The sequence below is a fragment of the Pagrus pagrus genome (genome assembly GCF_965226575.1).
Source record: "Pagrus pagrus genome assembly, chromosome: 4".
Classification (NCBI taxonomy): Eukaryota; Metazoa; Chordata; class Actinopteri; order Spariformes; family Sparidae; genus Pagrus; species Pagrus pagrus.
Window position 1 is genome coordinate 568382 of NC_140188.1, and position 22175 is coordinate 590556.

Consider the following 22175-nt stretch of genomic DNA (forward strand, 5'->3'; position numbering starts at 1 on the left):
CCTAAAAACAGAGACCAGCCAATATTAGCACCTGGGGAAGTCCAGGGATCCGCTAACACATAACCATCAAATTTGGGAGGGACACCAATAGTGTCTTGGTGAGTTTGAGAATGTATGGTAGATTGAAAATTAATGGTAGGAGGCTTTTTATATAAGATTTCTGTAGTAGTTGTAACTATTGATGGGTGGCAACAACCAGACCACTGAAATTGAGTTGGCAAATTGTGATAAGCTTTCCTACCGCAAGACCACATTATTCCCGGTTGGGATGAAAGTTGTTTAAATGGACAGACAAATCTTGTTAGAGTGTTGTTAGGCCATCTATAAGAACAATTATTTGATGCTGTAGTGTTTACAAATATTTTAGTTTGGCAACTTGAGTGACCTAGATAAGGGCCTGAGGGTGATGCTGAACAAACACAAGTCTCTGCATGTTGTAGAGGAACTTCAAATGCCATGTTATTGTGAGTTGAATGTGAATCAGTACAGGTAATATTGGGATGTGGAGTAATTGAAACATTATTCCTGATTTGTTGACCAGCAATTAATAACGTCATCATTCCCAAAGGGACAGTGCACTTACCATGCTCTTCTTTGCCCCAGGATTCTTTCATGTGACCCTGTAGCACAACATTTGCTGTAAGGGGTTTTGCTTGCCATGTGGTTGCTAGAGCCTGACAAACCCAACAGTCACCAGGAATTTTCAACTCTTTTTTGTGTAAAAGAGCTATGGCACATGCGCTGTTGCCATTGCATTGTCTGAGGGCTTGTTGCACTGTGTCATCTTTGGAGTCAGTGGTGCTTAATTGTCCGGATGGTAATTGTCTGTCTCAGAGGTCGGTGGAGTCGTCTTAACATCTGACAGTATGTTAAGTGAGGTGTCATATGAGTGTGGTGGCTCATTGACTATGACTCTGAGTTGTCTGTACATATCAGTGTTTGGATATTCAATTCCACACCAATATGTACCTGCATCAGTGGTTTTGACATCAGAGATGGTGATTTGGACTCCGTTGGACCGTGGTATTTTCGTTATTGTGAAGCGGGGGTCTCTGTTTGGAGCAAGGTTTTCGTTGGTGGCAGTCACCACCAGATGCCAATCACGCGGGCTACAAGGGTCTCTGCATAAATATTTGTCATAATTGGCATAATATGCATGAACTTGTCCTGATTGCCAAATTTCAGGATAAACAGTGCAGGTGAATGTTGCATTTTGTCCTTTGGTCAGAGTGACAGTCTTGGCGGGTTTGTAGGTGTAAGCTTCTGTCAGCATCACTGACCATGAAAGGAACAGGATCAGGTGGTGCATGATGTAGTTAGAAGAAAAGGGTTCTGTGTGTCTAATTGGTGTTTGTTGAATTCACGGAGTTATCCCTCGTGTTGTCCTCACGTTGTTCGTTCTCGTGTCGTTCGGGTTGGCAGCTGAGTCCCTCTGTTGGTTCGGGAACCTTCCTGCAGTGGCTGGCGTGTATCCAGGTTGTTCTTTCAGCAATCTTCACAGCGGTATGTGTTGTCAGGAGTACTTGGAATGGACCTCGCCAGCGTTTGGAATGCCAATGTTTCCTTCTCAGGTCCTTTATCACCACCCAGTCAGCAGGCTGGAAGTCATGGAGCGATGTGGAAGCTGGCGGGGGAAGGGCTGACTTCACCTGCTGAGAGATTTGAGAGAGAGTGGAAGATAAGTTTTTGCAATATTGTAACATATCATCTTCGCATAGGCCAGTGGAGGGAAGTGGCCTGGATACAGGCTCCACTCCTAAAGATGGAGGTCTGCCGAAAAGAATTTCAAAAGGACTCATGTTTGCTCTGGATCTTTTCCTCATTCTCATGTGCGTTAGGACAATAGGCAGAGCTTTTGTCCATGGCAGTCCCGTTTCCTCACAGCATTTTGCTAATTTGGATTTCAGAGTGCCATTTTCTCGTTCAACAGCACCTCCACTGGCAGGATGGTATGCACAATGTTGTCTAAGGTCAATGGCAAGAAATTCACTGATTTGGGTGATTGCAGAATTGACAAAGTGTGTACCATTATCGCTACTCAGTTTGGTTGGTATTCCCCATCTAGGAATGATTTCTGTCAACAAAGCCTTTGCTACCACTTGACTGTTTTGGTGTTTTGCTGGAAATACTTCAACCCATTTTGACCACATGTCAACCATCACTAAGCAGTATTTCTTCCCTTCTGCTGGTGACAGTTCTATGAAATCCATCATCAAATGTTCAAATGGTCTATTTGGTGGTGGATGAGCGGCGTGTGTGATTGTTTTGGTTTTACCTGTATTATGTGTTGCACAAACCATACATGATTGACAAAACTTCTGCGCATAAGCTGAAAAACCTTTGGTGAACCAATGTCGGGTTATGGTATCCAACATCCCCCCTTTTGACACATGGTCCAATCCATGTGTCAACTTTGCAAAATGAGGAAAGAAATGTTTAGGTAGACATGGTTTGTTATCGGGCCCTTGCCACACTGCTTCTTTCCGTGTGGCACCGCATCGTTTCCACAGCGTCTTTTCTTCTGGGGTGGCAAAGGTCTGTAATGCTTCGAGGGAGCTGGGTATGGAGACTGGAGTTGAAACGAACAAAGGATTAAGGATAATGGGTTGGAGTGCTGCTCTTTTTGCAGCAGCATCAGCTCTTGCGTTTCCTAGGGAGATGGGGTCAGAGTTGTTAGTATGAGCAAGACATTTACAAACAGCAATTGAGGTTGGGAGCAAAATGGCATCTAGAAGAGCTGCAACTTTGTCATGATTGAGAATGGGTTTTCCGTCAGATTTTAAGAATTGTCTGTGTTTCCACAGAGTGCCAAAATCGTGTACAACACCAAATGCATATCTGGAGTCAGTGTAAATAGTTGCGGTTTTGTTGCTTGCCAGTTTGCATGCCTCTGTCAATGCTATCAGTTCTGCCGCTTGTGCAGAGTAGTGGGAAGGGAGTGAATCTGAGACAAGAGTTTCATGGCTAGTGACAACGGCAAATCCTACTCTGTTGCGACCGGTTTGTGGGTCACGTGAGGCAGATCCATCTACAAAAACAACCAAATCAGGGTTAATTAATGGGGTTTCTTGTAGATCTGGTCTTGGAGAGCAGACCTGTTGGAGGACAGCAACACAATTATGTTCCTGTCCGTCGTCAGGCGTAGGGAGGAGAGTGGCAGGGTTTAAAACATTGCATCTTTTAACAGTGATGTTAGACATTTCTAAAAGCACAGTGTTATATCTGAGCCATCTTGCTGTGGAGAGGTGTGAAGTTTTTTGTTCAAGTAAAATCATGGACACAGCATGTGGGACCAGGAGGGTTACATCAGAGTAACCCACAATGTCTCTGGATGCCATAACTGCTTTTTCTGCAGCAGCAACAGCTCGGAGACATCTTGGGAGGCCTGCAGCCACAGGATCCAGTTTTGAAGAAAAATAAGCTACGGGACGTAGTTTATTTCCGTGATCCTGTAACAAAACAGAAGTCATGCATCCATTTTTTTCATTTACTGTTTGAGTAAACGGCCTGGTGGGATCAGGTAGTCCCAAAGTTGGAGTGGTCTGTAAGGCAAGTTTTAGTTCGGTGAAAGATTGTTCTGCTTCAGGAGTCCATGTGATCTTATCTTGTGACTGCAAACTATTGCCATGAATGAGGGAGGCGAGTGGAGCCTCAAGAATGGCATAGTTTAAAATGAACTGTCGGCAATAAGAGCACGTTCCAAGAAATGACATCATTTGTTTTTTTGTGATAGGTTTTGGAAGATTCTGAATTGCATCTACTCTTTTTGGTGAAAGAGTTTTTCCTTCAGAAGTAATGATATGACCTAAGAAAACAACTTGTTTCTGGACAAATTGTAATTTCGACAAGCTGGCTTTGTGACCACTTTTAGCCAGATGTTTCAAGAGTTTGACTGTGTTGGCTTCGCATTGTTCCTTGGTTGGACTGCAGATCATAAGGTCGTCAACATACTGTAGTAAAGCATTACCTGGAGAGAGAACAAGAGATTCAAGACTTTGTTTGAGAGCTTCATTGTAGATGGTGGGACTCTCACAATATCCTTGACACAAGCGAGTGAATGTGTAGCCTCGTCCATTGAAGTTGAAAGCAAACCAAAATTGACTTTCTGGATGGACAGGAACACTGAAAAAAGCATTAGAGAGATCCACCACTGAAAAGAATTTCGCAGAAGGGGGAACTTGAGACAAGATGGTATAAGGATTTGGAACATTTGGAGCTCTGGGTTGGACTGCTGCATTAACTGCTTGCAGATCTTGAACAAAACGCCATTCTGTTGGTTGATTCTTATCTCTGATTTTTTTGACAGGGAACAAAGGTGTGCGCACTGGAGAGTCATCACAGGGGATAATTACTCCTGCTGCTTTAAGAGACTCAAAAACTGGCGTTATGCCATCGATGGCTTCTTGTTTTAGTGGATATTGAACCTTGCAAGGTCTAAAGTCAGATTTTGGAGTTATGACAACAGGTTCACAGTTTTTGATGAGGCCAACATCATACTTATTAACAGCCCACAATGTCTTAGGGACTTCCTGTAGGGCGGTGATAGCTGCAGCTTGTTCTTCAGACAAAAAGGAAAAAGATTTAGAAGTGCTTTCAGGTACCAGCTGGATTGTTTTCGTAGTGTGCACAACAGATGTTAAACCTTTACAATAACACTGCAGTGTTGGTGAAAAAAAAAAAAAAAAATAGATCGATCACATGTCTTTTGCCAATCGGCTGCGCGCTGACATGATTTTATGAATGGGCCCAAATCTTCCCAGTTATCTGATGTGTGTTTTGCAAGTGTTATGTGTGGGACTGAATCAGTTATGGTGTACATGTTTGATTGAGCTGATGTGAGAGAGATTGATATAGCACATCTGTGTTGTGTCCAATATATGTGTGATAGTTTAAGCTTGTCAAATCTCTCTCTCAGCCAGTTTTCCTCAAATGGCTCATCAGGTTCTGGTGACACATGAGAGGTACAATGCAGATCCTCTGGTGTCATGAAATCAGTTGCAGTTGTTAAAACTGTCTTTTTAGCTTCTGTGACTAATTCAGAAGAGACTGTTAGTTTCTGCAATTTCCATTGATATGCATAGAGCAAATTTGAATTTTGGTGAACAAAGGAGTGTGAAAGACTCGGTTCCAAATCGGATAGTCTGTGAACTTTCACACCTTCTGGGGTTGAGATTAGGCAAAGGCCTAATTTGCACATTAAATCTCTGCCCATGAGATTAATGGGACAGACTTCAGAGAGTAAAAATGCATGTTTGAAATTTGTATGTGGTCCATCCTCACATTTAAGTGGGACAGTAATGTTCTCTCTGATTGTTTGACCTGATGAACCAACAGAATATACATGTTTTCCACTCAGTCTTGGTTTTGTAGTGAGTTCTAGAGCTCTTATCACAGAATGTGTGGCTCCTGAGTCAACTAAGAATACAACATTTTGTTCAGCAATGGTCAATGTATGTTTGGGAAACCTTTTGAAATGATCAGATGTGTATTGAACATATGTTAAAGCAATTGTGTCTGGGCTCTCAATAGATTGTGTGTTAATCTGCTCAATATGTGTGTGTGTGTGTGGTGCGGTACCTCCTTCTGGTTTCACATGTTGGTTGAGCCTGTCAGCAGGAGTCCATCTCTCGCCGACAACCCCCGACCACTGTCAGTCTGATGTCTGTGGAATTGATGATCTTGATGTGGGACATTCACGTTTCCAATGTCCAGATTGGCCTCAGCGGTAACAGACGTCATCAGGATTTTTTCTTGCAGATCTGTTAGCATTGTTTTTCCAGTTGTTGTCTTGGCTGTGTATTCTTTGCCTGCTTTCACGGCGTGGTTGCCTGTATTCTCGGACTGTGTTATACATGGTCATTGCTGCCATGTGAAGTTCCTTTTGAGTTGTCTCTTCTTTTTTCTTTTTCTTATGGAGTAATTGGTTAGAGGCATGTGTGGCATGCCTGCGAAGTTCTGACAGGCGTGCATCATTCCAACCAATGCAGGAGTTTTTAACAGGTAAGGCAATGTCTGGTTTTAGTCCGTTTAAGAAACAATTGCAGAGATGAATTTCCCATACATCTGGTGCGATTGGAGAAGGTGATTTGTTGGAAGAATTTTTTTTGTTTGAACAGGCGCATCAGGATGAGCTGTTCCCGAACTTGTTTGTTGTGTCATGCTGAAGGGATCTGTTCCTCTTCTCTCGTCGGTTGTTGTAGAGTTGTATGGTGGTGGAGCTGAAGGATGGGAGGGTGGGTTGCCGTCGAGGTCTGGGTCCAGCTTCAAAGCCGCCAACTGTGGAAACAAAGAGGAAGAAACCTGCGAGTCTGATGTTCTTTGTGTGTGTAAATCTTGCTTTTCATTGGTTTCAGTTCTTTCCAGTGGAAAAGGAAGTTGTTTCTGCATTATTCTCCTATTTCTTGCATCTGCTTCCGTTTTCCAAATCTGTAAACATTCTCTTTGATCTTCTATAGTTTCCACTTTTTTTTTTTTTTTTTTTTTTTTTGTTTGTCAGATAATATCTTTGTCCTTCTCATGTGTAGTTCTTTTTTCTTTAGTTTTTTCCTCTAATAGTAATATAGTTTTTAAACTGAGAGATTCCCCTATTGGGAATCCAAACTCAGCTGTCCAGACATTTAAATATTTTAGAGTTTTATCCCCATATTTCTTTCTCACTATATCCACAATTGCCCCCTCTGGAGGTCCCGCCTCAACAGAGCCTTTACTCCCCATTCCAGCTGTGGAGGTCGTGCACGACAATTTCAATACAGACGTCTCTGTAAGGACCACTTCGTTACATATATCAATATAATAAAATATTAATATACCCCGCACAAGTGATAAAAGCGAAACCCAAAGTATTTAAACTTTGATCCCTGAGTCATGGACTCAGACACAATTGTGGATAAAACGAAAATTAGAAATATTATGTCAAATTAAATCCCAAATTTTAAGAGAAAAGGAGTTAGAATGTCAATATTTCAAAGCTCACCAGATAAATTTCGCTGACTTGTTCGCAGAATTCCAGCAGTGACGATCTGGGGCGTCTGCGGTCAGTCCTCCCTTCTCAGAAGAGATTTTGAGGTTGGAGGCTGGAAAGCTTTTTTCTTCCAGGATGGCCTGTCACTGTCCGCGTTCCGTCCCAGACGATCACCTGAGGAATCCTACTTCTGACACCAAATTGTCGTGGAAATTTTCTGCTCTTGGTGGGGAATGAAATAGAGACTTCTTGCCGGCCGACAGAGTTTTATTTTCTTTGCAAAGAAAAGGTCAATCAACATGCGAGCGGTTCAAAATGGAGAAAGACCCTGAACATCAGGAAACTTGAACATTTATACCTGAGGAAAAGCCCACCCCTCATCCTTTGTCTGCTGTGGGGTCGGCCCCCTACTCAGGGTGTCTTTTCACACTTTTCACAGGTATCGGCACTGACATCCTGGAGTGTGATTAAGAGGTCTAATCAACACAATTTAAAATACAAAAGGGTTTGAGTATATCATGAGAAAGTGAGAGGTTGGGTGTCTCCGAAACTTGAAATGCAATTACAAGGTCTAGACATTAAAATACACAAATGGGTAGTAAACAAAAGAGATCTGATACCTTGGGGGAAGCAGGGTGTGGAGGCGTCTCAAGTAAAAAGGAATATTCAAATTTACCACTACAACAGCAAGGCTGGTTTTCCTGTGGAAGATCAGAAGCAAACATCTTAACAACTGGTCTTGGGATGCGGTCTGCACATCACACCTGTCCTTAAGTAGGGACTCTATCTCTTCATTGCACTCACTGAGATTTAACCTGCTAATGACTTCAGGGCAGCCAGGTTTTACACTCTGTGCCAGGGAAGAAATAAATCGCTCTGCACTGAGGCTCTCCATTGTTAAACAAGTTTTCCAACAACAATCAGTGTGGTTGGCTATGGTGTTGCTTTGGCAGACACTCTGTAGTGTAGCTTGGGGGAAGTACACTAGCCTAACCAAACTGTGTTATGACCTACACTATAGGGTGTAGCTTCCTGTGGAGGAGGGGTGGCTCTGGCACAATCTAGTGGCTCTGGGCATACAGATTGGGGCCAACAAAGTTAAACACAGTTCACAAGCGTTACTTTGCTTACCAAACTTTCAACATGCACTAACTGGAATGCAGGGCAGTAACAGTCAGAGGATTGTCTTTTAAAGTTGACTAAGGCTGAAACACATAACAGTAACAGCTAAGTACAAAACTTCTGTTTCACAGGGCTGGTAGCACGCTGTGGCTCTATCTCCGGTTCTACTTCTTACTCAGACTGAAATGCAAGGCAGTAACAGCCACATATAAACTTCTTTGTATCACAGGGCCGGTGGCATGCTGTGATTAACACGAAGAACACTTAAATTGTCATCAAATTCTGACAGCTTGACTGTAATGCATTGAATAAGGGATATTCAAATGCTGAACTGAAATTCTTACAATTTCTACAGAGCACTTTCAACTTGAATCGATAGCAGCAATAGCAAATGGCTCAAAGTGGCAGTTAGTAACCTAAAAGATTTTGGTTAATCAAATCGGTTATAAATTTCATTGATAAATCAATTCTCACCACACTGCAATTGTTTGTACAAATCAACGTCTAATCCTGTAGTAGACTAGTGGTTAAATGTAAAGACTTTTGGCTAAAAGGTTCAAGATGTGAATCTCAAATTTTAGCACTGTCCAAATTTTGCTGAAATTAATATTGCACATTTATGAATGATTGCCAACAGTACACTGCCTCACACGGGGCACCATAATGTAGTGTTTCATGCAACAGTAATAGGGAGTTTTGGGTTAAATTTGGCTATCAATAATAATTAATGATTATCAGGGACAATTATTAATGATGATTACTAATAGGATCCAATTTACATTACATCACCTCGGGGCACCACCCTTGAAGAAGGGAAAATATAGCCAATTCACCAAATCAGTCTCAGAAAAGGTACTAAACTGTTTGTAACTCTGATCAATAATTAACTTAATAACTACAACCAATATTACCATAACAGCTAGTCATGGTCGAAGGATTTTGGAGCTCTTGACAGAGTAGAGGTTGGCAACATTCACTCTTGTACAATATTAAATAGACAACATGTGGGTTAAAAAGTCTTTCATTCAACACAAAGATGAAAACACACTAACTAACACGTACTATATACAGGTGTGTGTGTACAGTATGTGTATGTATGTGTGTGAGTGTGTGTGTGGGGAGATGGAGAGGAGCCCTTGAGGATAAGACGTTGAGGAGAAGAGAGGCTTGAGGAGAAGAGAGAGAACAAAGGAAGGCGCTGGAGTTTTGACTCTCTGATCAGAGGGGGGTCTGTCACTCTGACCAATAGTAGCTCAAAGCTGAATTTCGCACCTAGGTGTGAAGAATGGGGAATTCTGGGACACTGAGTTCAGTTCAGAGTCCATTTTGAAATCCACAATGAATGACTTCATCTGTGGGTCCCAATACTAACATTAACAAATTCTATTATATTGTACAGAGCGGTTTTCTGTGATTTTTCGTGCATGTTCGTGGTAATTGCTCATTGTGACGGTCAGTTCTCTAGGGCTGTAATCTCCTCCTCGACTGGTCGATTTATTGGTTGATAGGTTCTGGCTCGACCAAAATTCTGATTGGTCGATTTTTGGCGTGTTAATTACATGCTGCTGTGGCAGTGCGTAAACACGCAGCAGGTCCTCTCCATCCCAATGCTGTGTGTCCTGCATATGGCATATTTGACTTCATCAGGAGGAAAGTACCAAGTGCTAATGGGGGTGTTTTCAGAGCACCCCTGTTTCACAGGTAATAGTGTGTCTTCAGAATACCCCCCTTGTTTTCATTATTTTGGATTAGCCCTACCCACTACAGACAAACAGATTGAAGCACGTACTAGAAGGCCTAGGTCGGGTGGTTTGTTAAACATTTATTTATTTTTAAGTGTTTCATTTACAGTCATTCCTATTCTACCATGTCAAAGACATCAGCAGTGTGGCAGCATATTATAAAAATAGAAAATGGAAAAAAAGTCGAATGCAAAGTTTGCAGACAACAGTTTGTATATCACAGCTCGACTACAAACATGGCATATCACCTAAAAACAGTAAGCTGACTTGTCCGTGTTAGGTTGCTCCATCCGTTTTAAGTATATGAACATCTATCCATCCATCCATCCATCCATCCATCCATCCATCCATCCATACATCCATACATCCATCCATCCATCCATCCATCCATACATCCATCCATACATCCGTCCATCCATACATCCATCCATCCATCCATCCATCCATCTATCCATCACCAAAGCAGCTGAAACTGATTCACAATCACTTGTTTCCTAAATGGACAGTTTGATATCCCTGAAGTGTAACTGATGGTTTTGGATGTCCTCTGTAATCCCCAATTTTGACATCATAGCTTGACTTGACTTCACATTTTTCAGAAAGATCTCCAATTCTCCTCAACAGTTGTCTATAGTATTTGCTGTTAGACATGTCAGACGTGAGATGGGACTACTTTGTTGGTAACCTCTTGTCATGCAGAGGTATAAAGCAGCTGATAATGATGCAGCCTCTCATTAGTTACTGCAGCAGTTTGCAACAGTCTGTGACAAATGTTGAGCGTAATGTGTGTAAAGCGAATGTTTCTAATTTAAAGAAATCTGTTTAAATATATTTAATAATGATATTTATAAATCAGTGAATGTGGGGAGTAAATGGTAAGTTCATGCTGCTTGTGTTTTTTTTTTTTTTATGCTTGATCATGTCTAAAGGCCAGTGAAGCAGTGTTGTCAGTGTAAAGCTCAGCGGATATGGAGACAATGCCTGTGTATTCAGAACAATGTCCGTAATTAAAATTAATAATTCATTTTTGATTTAAAAAATTGATAAGCAAACCTTTTTATAAATTTGCCTACTGTTTTGTTATCAAAAACAAGAATGACGGTAAATTCAACTTACTTCATTCTTAGCACATACATACATGTAGGAACTTTGAGATACTTGTATTTTACATTAACAGCTTTGCTTTACATTGTTATTGTGTTTGTCAACATTTCCCTCATTGTGGTTATCTGTATGAACAGGAGCTTACATGAACCTATGTACATGTTCCTGTGCAGTCTGTTTGTAAATGAACTGTATGGTAGTTCAGGGTTGTTTCCGTTCCTTCTGACTCAGATTCTCTCTGACATTCACACTGTTTCTGCTTCATTTTGTTACCTGCAGATTTTTATTTTGTTTTCTTATGGAAATATAGAGTTTTCCAATTTGGCCGTCATGTCTTATGACAGATATCTTGCTATCTGTTGTCCTCTACAGTATAACACACATATGACACTTAACAAGGTGGTGATATTTATTACTGCGATATGGTTGTACTCTTTTGTGAAATTCTTAATTACTTTATCCTTAAACATCCGTTTGCCTCTCTGTGGAAACATCATAAACAGTTTGTATTGTCATAACTATCTTATTGTAAAGTTGGCCTGTTCTGACATCGAAGTGAATAACATTTATGGAATTTTTGGTGTTATTGTCACCATCTTAGTCCCTCTGCTTCCAATTCTGTTTTCTTACATGAAAATTTTTCATGTTTGTTTTTCTGGTTCCAAACAGACCAGACAAAAAGCTGTCAGTACCTGCACACCTCACCTCGCTTCCCTCATTAACTTTTCTTTTGGTTGCTGCTTTGAAATACTGCAGAGTAGATTTGATGTGAGTGGTGTTCCCAGTGTGCTGCGAATCATTCTGTCTCTGTATTTTCTCGTCATACAGCCACTTTTGAATCCTGTCATGTACGGATTGCAAATGTCAAAAATAAGGAAAGCATGTAAACAACTGTTCTGTTCTAAAATGTTGACTGACTGCAGAGATGATTTATAGGTATAATAACAAAAGCTTCATTGAAGATTTTACAGCATCTTGTTTTAAAATGTTTGCTGTATAACAATACAACTATTGTAATATAGTGGAGAATTGCAATAATCATATTGTCACTGATTACTGTTGGATATGAACTAAAATATAGTTCCAGCAGTGAATTTGATAAACAATGAAAATTGGACATGTGCTCAGAGTCAGTATGTCGAGTGACTGATTTCTTGTATTTGTTTCAGACATTAACCTCTTGTATGTTCTCTTGATAACAAAAATTATGTGGCCAAAAATGAAGGGAATACTTTAATCACATGTCAGATCTGTACTGATGTGCATTGTATAACTTCTTGAGAACTAAATGACATAACAACGGTCAATGGAAACCAAAATCATCAACCCTCTGAGGGCTAGATTCAAAAACACACCAAAAATCAAAGTAAAAAATTTAATCTCAGACTGATCCAACTTGTGTGAATTTTATCACAGCAAATCATAATGTGACTCAGTAGAGTGTATGTCAGTAGTGACGTCTGGGCATGCTTGCATAATGTCCCATGGTGCTCAATTGCATTTAGGTCAGAGGAACGAGAGGGCCAGTCAATTACATCAATGCCTTCGCCATCCAGGAAACTGCCTACACACTGTGGCCACATGAGGCCGGGCATTGTCCTGCACCAGGAGGAACCCAGGGCTCACTGCACCAGCGTTAGGTCTGACAATCACTCTGAGGATTTCATCATGGTACCTTTAAGCAGTCAGGGTACAGTTGGCTATGACATGGAGGTCTGTGCCACCCTCCAAGCATATGCCTCCCCAGACCATCGCTGACCCACTGCCAAACCGGTCATTCTGGATGATGTTACAGGCAGCATAACGTTCACCACGGCATCTCCAGACTCTTTAATGCCTGTCACATGTGCTCAGTGTGAACCTGCTCTCATCTGTGAAGAGAACGTGGTGCCAATGGCAGAGCTGCCAATTCTGGTGTTCTCTCATGGACGCCAGTCAAGCTGCATGGTACTGGGCTGTGAGCACAGGTCCTACTAGAGGACGTTGGGCCCTCATTCCACCCTCATGGGTTCTGTTTCTGAGTTTGGTCAAAAACATGCATACCAGTAGCCTGCAGGAGGTCATTTTGGAGGGCTCTGGCAGTGCTCTTTAAGTTCCTCCTCACACAAAGGAGTAGAAACCGGTCCTGCTGCTGGGTTGATGCCCTTCTACGGCCCGGTCCAGCTCTCCTCGTGTAATGGCCGGTCTCCTGGTTTCTCCTCCATGCTTCTGAGACTGTGCTGGGAGACATAGCAAACCTTCTTGTGACTGCACTTATGGATGTGCCATCCTGGAGGAGCTGGACTACCTGTGCAACCTGATTGGGCTGCAGGTACCACCTCATGCTACTAGTATAGACAAGGACACTAGCAGAACACAAAACTAGACGAGAATCAGTAAGGAAGTATCAGGAGACATGGTGGGAGGTGGGACTACTTTGTTGGTAACCTCTTGTCATGCAGAGGTATAAAGCAGCTGATAATGATGCAGCCTCTCATTAGTTACTGCAGCAGTTTGCAACAGTCTGTGACAAATGTTGAGCTGTGTGTAAAGTGAATGTTTCTAATTTAAAGAAATCTGTTTAAATATATTTAATAATGATATTTATAAATCAGTGAATGTGAGGAGTAAATGGTAAGTTCATGCTGCTTGTGTTTTTTTTGTTATGCTTGATCATGTCTAAAGGCCAGTGAAGCAGTGTTGTCAGTGTAAAGCTCAGCAGATATGGAGACAATGCCTGTGTTATTCTTTTTATAAATTTGCCTACTGTTTTGTTATCAAAAACAAGAATGACGGTAAATTTAACTTTATCTTACTTCATTCTTAGCACATACATACATGTAGGAACTTTGAGATACTTGTATTTTACATTAACAGCTTTGCTTTACATTGTTATTGTGTTTGTCAACATTTCCCTCATTGTGGTTATCTGTATGAACAGGAGCTTACATGAACCTATGTACATGTTCCTGTGCAGTCTGTTTGTAAATGAACTGTATGGTAGTTCAGGGTTGTTTCCGTTCCTTCTGACTCAGATTCTCTCTGACATTCACACTGTTTCTGCTTCATTTTGTTACCTGCAGATTTTCTGTTTGTATACATATGCACATGTAGAGTTTTGCAATTTAGCCGTCATGTCTTATGACAGATATCTTGCTATCTGCTGTCCTCTACAGTATAACACACATATGACACTTAACAAGGTGGTGATATTTATTGCTGTGATATGGTTGTACTCTTTTGTGAAATTCTTAATTACTTTATCCTTAAACATCCGTTTGCCTCTCTGTGGAAACATCATAAACAGTTTGTATTGTCATAACTATCTTATTGTAAAGTTGGCCTGTTCTGACATCGAAGTGAATAACATTTATGGAATTTTTGGTGTTATTGTCACCATCTTAGTCCCTCTGCTTCCAATTCTGTTTTCTTACATGAAAATTTTTCATGTTTGTTTTTCTGGTTCCAAACAGACCAGACAAAAAGCTGTCAGTACCTGCACACCTCACCTCGCTTCCCTCATTAACTTTTCTTTTGGTTGCTGCTTTGAAATACTGCAGAGTAGATTTGATGTGAGTGTTGTTCCCAGTGTGCTGCGAATCATTCTGTCTCTGTATTTTCTCATCATACAGCCACTTTTGAATCCTGTCATGTACGGATTGCAAATGTCAAAAATAAGGAAAGCATGTAAACAATTGTTCTGTTCTAAAATGTTGACTGACTGCAGAGATGATTTATAGGTATAATAACAAAAGCTTCATTGAAGATTTTACAGCATCTTGTTTTAAAATGTTGCTGCAATAGTTGTATTGCTGTATAGCAACGGGCCCTCGCAGTCCACGCACGTTGGGGCATGCTGCCTTTGCAGCGTGTTGCTGTTGCTACTTGCTGCTGCCGGGGCATGCAACAACTTCCGTTGAGGAATCGAAAGTGAAGGCAGTCAAGCAGTTTTTTCGTCATTTAACAATAAAAGCGGCCACTATTTGCCGAGTTGCACCAAATTCTTCACAAACCGTCAACCGGCCATGGAACAATTAAAAAAACGTAAGTGTCAATGGGACTGCATTTTGTGAAGATATGGAAGACTGTCTGTTTGACCACAATTAGCAGGAAATTGTTGTTTCATATTTTGGCCGTTCTTTGGACTATCACAATTCTTTTAATAACTTTTTGTCAGGAGGGTCCACAGATGCTGTGTGCAAAGTTTGGTGCAAATGGGATAAATTGGCTGGGAGGAGTTTGAAAAAGTAGGTTTGCGACATTCTGGAATTTGCAAATGGAAATGTAGTGTGAAAGTGGGTGTGCCTACATTACACAATTCAGCTGAATGCAGGCAACACATAGATATTAGGTTTAACAATGCACCATGTTATGTGGGAGTTAGCCAAAAATGGTTTTGTGTTGATAATAGTGCCACCTGCTGGTCATATTTGGTGTGTGGGTTACAGGGGCCAGTCTTTACCACCCCTATCAATTTCATATCCATAAGTGTTATGGTGTGGGCACAGTGCCAAATATAAAATTAGACTGCCACCAGAGCGCCACCTGGTGGTGGATCGGTAAAACCATTAACAGATATCCTCAGGAGTGCATTGACAATAATTCTACCGAGTTTTGTGTTAATCTGAGCAACCGATGTGGAGATATAAAGTACTTAAATTTAAAGAGCGGCACCTAGTGGTCATCCGCACAGATTTTGCACAGAGCCTTAGGGGCTCATGGGGAAGTAGTATCCTGAGTTTCATGTCATTTGGACAAACCAATGTGGAGATATGAAACACTTCCTGTGTTGAACGAAATCTGCAGGAAGTTGTTATTTAATAACTTGAGTATTCTTTGGAATATCAAAATTCTTTTAATAACTTTTTGTGAGGAGGGTCCACAGATGCTGTGTGCAAAGTTTGGTGTAAATCGGTAAAATTGGCTGGGAGGAGTTGGAAAAAGTAGGTTTGCGAAATTTTGCGAATTTGCGGAAAAAAAACCCAGGCCGCAAATTTGCGTGGCCTATATCAGGAGATTGAACAGAAATCAGGGAACGCGTGGATATATGGTTTTTCAACAGAAGGGACATCGCAGGTTATCTGCTGGGGCCCTAATGAAACTGCCACCAGAGTGCCACCTAGTGATGGAAATTCACAACGACAACAGATTATAAAATTTTTCAGCAGGTGTGACATTTATTCCAAGTTTGGTGAGTTTTGGGGTATGTTCAGGCAGTGAAAAATGCGATCATTTGGGTCAAAAAACGCTCACTACAAAAACAATAGGGTCTTTGCGGGTTCCCTGCTCGGGCCCTTATAATAAAAAAAAACCCATCAACACATACGCTGTATATGTGCTGCCCTTCCTGGTACGCAATATCTGGACTTAGTGGTGGCTGTAATTTTTTGAGTTTTGACTCTTTGAGCAGCACTTATTAGTTTGTTTCCACAACATATAAAATACTATATATGCCTACAAATATAAGAACACATGTCGTTTTATGTTAAGTGTGTGAGTGTGTGTAAGACAGGTGATTTGTAAAAAAAAAAAAGGTTCCTGCAACCTGAATTTGCCCAAAATGTCTCATAACTGTTCCGGCACCAAATCACTTAAAGACCACAAATTTGGAGCAGATGCTCTCCTTGGGCTCAAAATCAAGCATCTAAAATCTGGTGCGTGTAGGTGCTCTGCAATAAATTTGCTCCATTTTCACATCACCACAGTGGCTGAAAGGTATACGGCCCTGCCCCCCTTTCATGAAAGTTGGTCAATTTAGACCTATAAAACAGAATCCTGTGTCTCGCTTTCTATCTCCTCTCTGCTGAGTTTCTCTTTTCTTTCAGGGGCACCCAATTCATTGAGGGACTGTAAATGTGGCCTCGATTAGGACAACCTGAATTTTCAGCTCACAAGGGACAAAAATCCTAATGCGGCCAAAATCGATTCTTCTTTTTCACAATGTTAGATTCTTTGGGTGAGAGGTTTTTGGGGCCCTTAAGTGACATCTACATGAATGGCAGCACCTAAGTTTTCCCAGTAGAACATTGCATTATTATTATTATTATTATTATTACTTCACTTCATCTCTTAGTCGGTACACTGTTGAAACACATGTGATTCTTTTTGTACTATCTACCTAATGTTCTTGTTCTGTTTCTCTATATTGCCCTTGTCTCCCTACTCCAGCTGTCTACTCTTTCCTTTTCTCAGAGGTTTCTCAGAATTTTCTTGTCAAAATCATTTGGCTCATATAAACAAAATTGACTGAGCCAACTGTGTCTGTGCTGTAAAGTCTTACTTTTCAAAGTCCTGGAAATTACAAGTAATCTGTTAAAGGTGGGCAGCACAGTAACATTTATATAGCCATGATGTAAAATCCCAAACAAAGCAGAATGACTCAAAGTTTGGGACAAGTACATACACTTTATTGCTCAACCTCATATTTATTTCAGAAGCATCATTGCTATACTGACAATGAAAGTGGTAAATAAAATACTTTTGGAAGTAAACTGTTAAAATAAAATGTTCCTATATTTCGTAGACTAAAACGTGATCATGTGAAAATAAACCAAGACTAAAGAAAAGTAGATCACCTTTCACTGACTGCAAATAAAACTGTGGATTGATTGTTTGCTTTGAAACTGACCAAGATCACACCTACATTAAAAAGACAAGATGTAAAACTTTCTTGATAAATTTAATACATTTTGATACATTAACTAAATAAATTATTACTGTTGACAGTAGTGAGCCAAGTGTTTGCTCCTGTTACTGGAGCTGAACGGATCTACACTTCCCAACAGACTTCAGAAGCAGACTTTTACATATGAGGCGTATTTTGGACATGTTGAGGCCATACATTAAAGGGTTGAAGAGCGGCTGGCATGTAAGAAAATACAATGATAAAAATATTCTGAACATATTTGGCACGCTGTTCATGTCAAACCTGCTCTGTAGTATTTCAAAAGAAACCCCAAAAGAATAGTTGAGGAGGGAAGCCAGGTGAGGTGTGCAGGTACTGACAACTTTCTGTCTCGTCTGTTTAGAGCCGGAGAAACAAACTTTAAGGATCTCCACATAGGTGTAAAATATCACAGACAGTGGAATACAGACTGTGAGAGAAGTAGCAGTGAGTTCATAGACATTATTTATTCTGGTGTCAAAGCAAGCCAGTTTAATGATGGAGTAGTTGTCACAGTACACTTTATTAATGATGTTCCCACACAGCTGTAAAGAGGCACTCAAAGATGTTGTCACAGAAACAGCAAAAACAGCAGGCAGCCACGTTACAGCAATAAGCATGGCAATTTTTCCAGATGTCATATGAGTGTTATATTGGAGAGGAAAACAGATGGCAAGATATCTGTCATAAGACATGACGGCTAAGTTAGTAAATTCTACACTTCCATAAGAATACACACAGAAAATCTGCAGGAAACAAAGAGAAGCAGAAACAGTGTGAATGTCAGAGAAAATCTGAAGCAGAAGGAACGGAAACAACCCTGAACTACCAAACAGTTCATTTACAAACAGACTGCACAGGAACTTGTACATAGGTTCATGTAAGCTCCTGTTCATACAGATAACCACAATGAGCAGCAGGTTGGAACAAACGATTACAATATAAAAAAACACAATGATTGTGAAAGATAAGTGTTTAAACGACTTGGTATCAACATAGGCACTGAGTGTGAAATACGAAACCTGTGTAGAGTTTATCATGATCATGCATTCGGTTCAACACGCAGTAACTATGCATAAGAAGAATTGATTGCAACAAGTTTAAATGTTGTGCAGCAACACAAACAGTCGACTTACAGTCAAGAAATGAGTAAGAAATCATTTGTGACAAACATCTCAAACTCACCACTCTCTCATTCATGACATGATTAGGACCGAAAATATAAACACATTTTTTGGCATTGTTTGGATGATGCTCAAACTCCCTTCTGACGGAGCTGCCTCTGCTTCTGCTCCTTATAAACTATATCAGTTAGTGGACGCCCACAGCAGCAGACCCGAAGGTCCAGTGATTAGGATGTAGGAAGCTCTATTGGAAGAAATAAAATATCCATAATTTTGTTTTTATTGGAGTATAATCATCTGAAACAATGAATGATTGTTTTCGATAATGAATTGCATCTATAGAGGGAGCAGGTCCTCCAACATGGAGTCTGCAATGGAATTACGAATAAATGGGGGTTGAAAGGAAGGTGAAATTAAAAGTATTTGAAATTGACAGCATCATATCTCATTAATGATGAATAAAATATGTTTTCTGTCAGGGGCACTGTAGCAACATGCAACCAACTCCACTTGCTTCAGAAGCTAGCAGAGATCACATGCTGCAGTAATGAAATCTCCAGATAACTTTTGTTTGTTATGTGGTGCCATATAAATAAAATTGACTTGATGTGACTCCACCACTAACATATTGAGATTGACATTTCAGAGGTCGTATTTCCAAAATTATTGAAATAATATGATATATAATATGATAATAAATATTGGGCCATTCATTCTGAGGCATAGTTTACAGTTTGTCAAGTTTGAAGTGAAATGGAGAAATGTGAATTTTCAGTCTCTGAGGACCAAGAATCCATATATGAATGGATTGGCCAAAATCAAAGTATTTGCAATATGCTTCATTTTCACAGTGTTAGATCCAACGGGTGAGAGAGCGGTAGAGTTTAAATGTTAGCGAAATAGCACGAGCCATAGACAGGTCTGTACATTTGAGAGATTGATGTAATTTTAAGTAGACAACTGTTGGGCGCTGGCATTACCTGTTAATGTTATAACAAAGGTATTAGTAGTAGAGAGTAAGTGACTGATGACAATACCATGTCCAACGCGAATACTCGATAGCTGTCTGACACTGAGCTATTGCCATTGGATACTTTCCACTGTTAAGCCCAGGTATGTGCCAGCCTATCAGGTGGATGGTTTCCCAGGCCATCTGATGCAAATTTGAACCTATATCTTTGGACAGGTCACCTGTTTGACCGTTGGTAATGCAAGACCAGTTTGAACCTCATGACAGTCACAGGTGTCAAATTTGTGGCCTCTGTGCCTATTGTGTTGTGTTTCTGGTGAAAAATAGCTAAGTGAGTGAAGTGGACAAAAGGTCATCCAACAAGCCAGGACAGGGGTTCTGTCCAAAAGACAGCAAGTTGTGCTGGGCAGAAAGTCCACTTTATGGACTGAGAAGAGGTCAGCCGAGCAGACGGTCCAAAAAGATGGTTTGCTACTGCCACTTAATGTTAGCATACAGTTATGGTGACATAGCCATTGAGATGGTATACCATTCTTTCTTTATTGAGCTGTCTTCTTAATATGTTTTGCTGTGAGTGGGCTTGAAGGTTTATTCATTAATTAGAAATCAATATCAATTGTTGGGTCCTTTGATAACGAGGTCACACTGCTGTTCTGTGGGCATCAATAACTTGCAAGTTAAAAAAAAGGAAGCGTTTTAGCTCAGTTCGGAGGAAATGGTGCGCCAACAGCAAGGCAGTAGATGAATGTGAGAATTCATTTAATGTCATAAACTATGTTTAGTTTTTCAAGCATTGTGTTGGTTTATGAGTAAGAGAATAGATGTCGAATAATAATTGTCAAGATTGTGCTAGAAAGTTGATTTCTGTTTTGCTTGCAGAGTTATGAGAAAATCATGCTACATTCAAAAATCTTTTTTTTTGTGATTTTTATGTCGTTATATATTTGAATTGTTTGTGCTAATCTTCGGCTCATTGTGGTTATCTTCATGAACAGAAGCTTACATGAACCTCTGAACATTTTTCTGTGCAGCCTGTTTGTAAATGAACTGTTGTGTCCAGTCCTGCTTCAGATTCTCTCAGATCTTCTGCATTGTGCGGCCCGTGGAGTGTGCCCACTCTGCTGACCGAGCCGGCTAACTTCCAGTTTAGCACCCGGCTAACTTGAAAGGGGATCAAATAATTTGATCGAGCGGCTCTTCTTGACTTTTCAAATTTTAGTGGACTGAATGGCTCCAGTTATGACAGCAGGGTACCCGCGGGGTCTTAAAAACTTGAAAAGGTCTTAAATTTTGTTTACAAGTCTTAAATTTCATTCTCAAAGGTCTTAATTTTTCCCTTTCTTATCTGCATGATACAGCTCAACAACATAACTGTGTACTAAGTAAACGATCTCCGACATGAGGTGACGTTCCAATGCACTGTTTCAACTAAGAGGTCGGAAAATCCTGATTTCTGAGTTTTCTAGAACGCAGCATTGCGTTGGAGCGTGCACAGTCAGCCGCTGACCCACGAGGTCGTCGCTCTTTGGGCAACTTTGGGATGGGAAAGTGCAGATTTAATCCATTGTGGCTAAGTGACTCAAAATATGACTGGGTTCAGGCTGAACCAGGGACTGAGTGGGAGGCTCAGTGCAGCCTGTGCCGTAAAAACATCAAGCTCGGCACAATGGGACATATGGCCTTGCAGTCGCACATGAAGACTGCTAAACATTTAGCATGCTCAGCAGCTACACGGAGGCTGGCACCCATATCCCAGTTCTGCGCGGCAAACCCGACGCTAACCTGGGCTGCCAGCAGCACCGAGCCCACACAGCCAGGTAACATACAAGCTCTTTGTGGCTCGACGCCAACGCTTAAGGCAGAGGTGACGTGGACACTAAAGACGATATCGGACCACCACTCGTATACGTCAAATGAAAATATAAGCGGGCTCCTCAAAGTCATGTTCCCCGACTCAGAGATCGCGGCTACTTTCACATGTGGGAGCAACAAGACTGCCTGTATTACTAAGTTTGGTCTGGCCCCTTTCATCACCAAGCGACTGACCGAGCAGGTCAATGAGGCGTCTGGATTTGTGGTCATGCTTGACGAAAGTCTAAACAAAAGTACAAAAACTAAACAGCTGGACATTCACCTGCGCTACTGGGTTGGTGACCGCGTCCACTCGAGATAGGCTCGGAGTTCATGGGCCATGCTACGGCGGTGCACACACAGGTGCATGCACACACCTCTCACACTGTAGTTGTGTTGTTTTTTACAGTGTTGACACTGTTCCAGCTCCATTGTAATACATGCACACACAGAGTTCACTCACACACACACGCACACACTCACACATTCCTTGCAGTTATTGTGTTTTGTATATGATTGTGTCTAATATGTTAAGACATTGTTCTTTTGTGTAATGTGTCTGCACACACACTCCTCACACAGTTGTTTTGTTTCTGACAGTGTTGAGAGATTGCAGCAGAGTGTTAAAGGGCTGTATGCTCCGTTTGTAATACTTTTG

At 41.0% G+C, this 22175-nt stretch overlaps 3 protein-coding genes across 3 annotated transcripts; 2 read left to right on the forward strand and 1 right to left on the reverse strand.

Moving 5' to 3' along the window:
* Window positions 1–10920: 10920 nt before the first annotated feature.
* LOC311255696 (olfactory receptor 13C4-like) lies at window positions 10921–12906 on the forward strand (the record flags this gene model as incomplete). The annotated part of the gene is made up of 4 exons (XM_084350345.1): window positions 10921–11812; window positions 12099–12111; window positions 12435–12642; window positions 12784–12906. 4 exons carry the CDS (start codon window positions 10921–10923, stop codon window positions 12904–12906), a joined length of 1236 nt encoding a protein of 411 aa, XP_084206471.1.
* Window positions 12907–13697: 791 nt separating this feature from the next.
* LOC311255697 (olfactory receptor 2A14-like) lies at window positions 13698–16777 on the forward strand (the record flags this gene model as incomplete). The annotated part of the gene is made up of 2 exons (XM_084350346.1): window positions 13698–14595; window positions 16734–16777. The coding sequence occupies 2 exons, from the start codon at window positions 13698–13700 to the stop codon at window positions 16775–16777; spliced, it is 942 nt and encodes a 313-aa protein (XP_084206472.1).
* An 881-nt stretch (window positions 16778–17658) lies between these two features.
* On the reverse strand, window positions 17659–18618 carry LOC311255698 (olfactory receptor 1-like; the record flags this gene model as incomplete). The annotated part of the gene is made up of 1 exon (XM_084350347.1): window positions 17659–18618. The coding sequence occupies one exon, from the start codon at window positions 18616–18618 to the stop codon at window positions 17659–17661; it is 960 nt and encodes a 319-aa protein (XP_084206473.1).
* Between the last annotated feature and the right edge of the window lie 3557 nt (window positions 18619–22175).